The sequence below is a fragment of the Eulemur rufifrons genome, chromosome 6 (genome assembly GCF_041146395.1).
Source record: "Eulemur rufifrons isolate Redbay chromosome 6, OSU_ERuf_1, whole genome shotgun sequence".
NCBI classification, from domain to species: domain Eukaryota; kingdom Metazoa; phylum Chordata; class Mammalia; order Primates; family Lemuridae; genus Eulemur; species Eulemur rufifrons.
The window spans coordinates 56,078,046-56,082,733 of record NC_090988.1 but is presented as its reverse complement, the minus strand read 5'-3'; the positions used below and the strand labels follow the sequence as shown (position 1 = coordinate 56,082,733).

The window sequence follows — 4,688 nt, the reverse complement described above, 5'->3', positions numbered from 1 at the left end:
CTCATCATCCACATTTAAAGACTCTTGTGATTATATTGGGGCCACCTGGATAATCCAGCAGTCTTCCTATGTTTAAGTCAGCTCATTAGCAACCTTAATTAAATCTACAACCTTATTCTTCATTGCCATGAAACTTAACATATGCAGAAATTCTGCGGATTAGGACATGGATATCACTAGGGAGTCAATATTCTGCCTGTCACCACATCTATGTAAGCATCCTACATGCAAATCTCCATCTCAGAATATGCATTCTAAAAAGCCCAACCTGCAAAGATTGCTTAGCCAGGGCCCTTGAAGGGTTTAGGAAGGAATCACAAAGAAAATTTCACAGTATATAGTCAAGAAACATTCAAAGATAATTCACAACATTAAAAAAAAGTGTCAATAATATGGTAAGAGAGTGGAATAGAATTAAAAAACCTGTTCCAGATTTTAATATACTTGTAGTCAGATGTAGTCAGTAGCCTTAAAGAGATGTGTGGGTGTGTGAGAGTGAAAAATGGCGAGAGAGAGAGAGAGAGAGAGAGAATAATACAGTCATGAAGAAAGCACAGGTTTTTATGAAAAAGTTGAACATAAAAAAGTTAACTATTAAAAATAATTACACCCAAGAAATTGAAGAATAGGATGTAGAATGCTAAAAATCAAAACTGTTAATTTTAAGAATCTATCAATGTATTTTCAGAACCACAGTAAAATGGATTAAATTATTAAAGGAAAGAATGAAGGTTAAGAGACATGCAATAAAGATAAAAAGTTCCAAATTTATTTTAAAATATTTAAAGAAGAATTGGAAATAATGTTGGGAAGGAAATATTTAAAGAAATAAAATTGGAAAATTTCCTAGAAGTAATAGAGACATAAAGTCTCAGAATGTAAGATCTTACAGAACACTAAACATGATTAAATATAAATCTCAATTTAATATAATTAAATTTTAGAACATCAAAAATAAATGCTTTCCAAAGAATGAAGGAAAAAAGTCCTTTCAAAATGGTAAAAAAATAATGATTGGCATCATGTGTTTCATTAATGGCACTGGCTAATAGATGAGGAAAAAAGCTGAACAATAAATAACAGTGATATGACAGAATTTTTTTCTACAATTTTATCAGTTTTTGATTTATTATTCAAATATGAGACCAAATGAGGACATTTTAGACATGAATATATGTAACCTAAACATTTGTACCCCCGTGATATGTTGAAATAAAAAATTAAAAAAAAAAAAAAAAGAAACCAGAATTGTTACCAGAGCAGGGTCGGTTGTGGCTGGCAACAAGGCTTGGGTAAGGAATGCCAGGCGTTCCCCAGGAAGCCTGGGGTGCAAGAAGATATTCACAAAGGTTTGTATAGGAATAAATTATTAGTAATATATTTCATCAAGTAAAAATAGTTATTTAATACTTTTCTTAAGAAAAGTCTGAGAATAAGATCCCAGATGATTGCATGTGACAGAAATGAAAAATAGAAAAAGAGGGCTAATATTTCAGTTTTGTTCAAATTACAGTAGTTACAAATTAGTTTTATGAGAAAACAAAATGTAAAATTATGAAAGTTAAACTTCTAATAATACCCAAAGAACAGGAGACATAGAATATGCAAACATCAGTGTGGGCAGGACTTTTGAAAAAGAGAGCTAAATGAAATAACCAAAAGCATGAAAGTGACAAAAAACAAAATTATCAAAAAATGTGAAATTAAAAAATGCTTAATCAGAAACAAAGATCAAGAAAACAGATATATGTTCTGATTAATTATAACATTGCTATTTAATAATTCTACTTCAAAGTATAAAACCTAAGCAAATGACCATGTAATGTAAAATATGTTGCAAAGATGACCAGCATATTTTCTGATTTAAAAAATAACAGAATTAATATTAATATTAATAGATACATAAATGAAATCAATGTTACAAAACCTAAAGTATTTTAATCTATATAAATTAACAAATGATGCAACAAAAATATTATGATTGGTTGTAAAGCTAAAAATTTTTACTGTGGTGTCAAAAATGCTAGCCTTTGCCTCTGAGAAATTAGGAGAGCAACTGTGTTCAGGCAGTGTTTTAAAGGTTATTTTAGCTTGAATGTTGTATATATTTGTTTTAAGCATTATCTCTGAAATGAGTGCAATGTTACAAGTTGTTAATTCTGGTTTGCAGAAACAAATATGTTTCTTATATTTTTACTTTAATTTCTTTTTTAAACAAACTAAGAGGTCAAATAATTAAAATTGTAAAAAAAGGTAAAGTAATGTGGCAAGTTGATGATGTAAAACTCCATTGCTTGGTCTTAAGAAATTTCATTATTAAATCAATTGAAAGCCTTAAGTCTTATGCAAAAGTTTGTTATTCATAGCTTACTCTGCCACTCCTACATTAAATAAAGGCTGGGGGACAGAGAAATATATCATTGTTTGAAAACATGAGAGGCATTGAATTTTCAGATACAGTATTTTAGGGGCAAATGTAGATGGATAAAACAATATTGGATAGATCAATTGGCAAAGGCTGGCATAATCACATAGAAATCCTATATACAACTTGATTATAACACCACATGTATGATTATGCTATGTGCCTAAATGCAGAGGGTTAATCAGTGGTAAGTTAATGTTGATATTAATGGTAAATAGTTTTAAAATTATGTGTTTAAGACTAATTGCTCGGAGTCTTATATATTTGGCAGATGATTCCACTTCAAGCTCCAGATTTGGCAATGATTGTTTTGAACCCATGAAATTGGTTTTATAAGAGTAAAACAGAATGCAAGCTTCACAGGACCAGACATTTGTGTTTTGTTCCTTAATTTATCCCAAGAGGTTGTAATTTCTGAGGATATACAATAGACACAAAATGCATGCAAATTGAATAATCAAATGCATAAATGCGTGAATGAAAAAAGAAATAAGAAAGAGAGAGAAAGAGATTGAGAGAGAAAGAAACAAGTAAAGAACAAAGGAATGAAGAAGGATGTAAAAAAGAGAAAGAAAGAGAAAAAGAGAGAGAGAGAGAAAAGAAAGAAAAGGAAATAGGAAAAAATCGAGTAGTTTACATGGACAAATTTTCAGTAACTCATATCTCCAACCATAAATTACAAAAGACCCCTTATAATAAGTTCCTTCCCTAGAAAAGAACCAGACGTAGTCTATCAAAGGCTCTGCAAGAGGTCATGTAGGCAGTGGCCACACTTTTGTATCACAGGATAGTTCTGGCGGGATAGGGCATTAGTCCTTTAACTTCAGATACAATGAGGTTTCTGCCAGCCTTAAAATCCATTCATCAGAAGTCAGGAAAAAATCAACTTGTCTTGCAAATACATCAATAAGGTAAGGACCAGGAGATATTCCTTAAGGCAAAAACATGTAAGCCTTCCCAAGAAGATCAAACACTTTAGTAAAAGAACATGGTAAGAATCTTATTTCTTAGTAAACACATAGAGCACTCGCTCTCGTATCTGTTTGGTCCTCACTCCATAAATGATGGGGTTGAGAGAAGGTGGGATAACCAAATAGAGATTGGCGATAAGAATATGAATATAGCGTGGTATGCTGTGTCCAAATCGATGAGTAAGGAAAGAGAAGACCGAGGGGATGTAGAAAACACAGATAACCCCAACATGGGAGCTACATGTGCTCAGGGCTTTTAGCCGAGCATCCCGTGAAGGGAGGCGGAAGACAGCACGGAGAATGTAAACATATGAGATGCTAATAAGGACCAGGTTCAGAAGAAAGAGAGCCACCACGAACAGCCCATAGATAGCATTGATGCGGATGTTTCCACAGGACAATTTTGCAATGCCCATGTGCTCACAGTAGGAATGAGCTATTATATGAGCCCGACAAAAAGGCAAGCGGTAAATGAGATAGATTGTGGGAAGTGTAAACAGGACTGGACGAATCACAATGAATATAGTGATGCCCACCAGCACCCGGGATGTCAAGATGGTCGTGTAGTGTAGGGGAGCACAAATGGCCACATAGCGGTCAAAGGCCATAGCCAGTAAGACCTCAGCCTCCATGCCAGTGAATGCATGGATCAGAAACATCTGGGCCACACAAGCTGCAAAGTTAATCTCATGAGCATCAAACCAGAAGATCCCCAGCATGCGGGGCACAGAGGTTGTAGAAAGGGCCAAATCAATTGTTGACAGAATGGCCAGAAAGTAGAACATGGGCTCCTGGAGGCTCTGTTCTGCCTTGAGGACTAGCAGAATGGTGGTGTTGCCTAGTAAAGCCACCAGGTAAACAGAGCAGAATGGCAGGGAGATCCAGACGTGGATGTCTTCCAGACCAGGGATTCCAGTGAGGAAAAAGGTGGCTGGATGAAAAATGCTCTTGTTATTGTGGTATATCATCCTGCATGGATCAGAGAGGTGAAGAATCTCCTGTTTGAGGAAAAACAAAAGAAGGAGGGAGAGAAGGAGAGAGGGAGAGAAAGAGAGAGAGAGAGAAGGTGAGAGAGAGAGCAGAGATAAAAGGGGATGATACATTAATTGCTAGCTCTGTGAATTGAATACTCATTACTGTGCAAAGAAGTCTGTTTAAAAAGCTCATATATTGAATCATTGAATCATCACTGTAGTTACTTGAATAGGGCAGGACATGATCAAATTCAGAGTTTTCATACTGCCTGATGACTAAGTTCTAATTCCAAACAGGAAGGTTCGCAGAAAGCTCAA

General features: G+C 34.7%; 1 protein-coding gene across 1 annotated transcript; it reads right to left on the bottom strand.

Annotated features, from left to right (window-relative positions):
- Nucleotides 1-3,425: 3,425 nt before the first annotated feature.
- Nucleotides 3,426-4,364, bottom strand: LOC138384087 (olfactory receptor 52J3-like). Its single transcript, XM_069469355.1, has one exon. It carries the CDS (start codon nucleotides 4,362-4,364, stop codon nucleotides 3,426-3,428), a length of 939 nt encoding a protein of 312 aa, XP_069325456.1.
- Nucleotides 4,365-4,688: the final 324 nt, after the last annotated feature.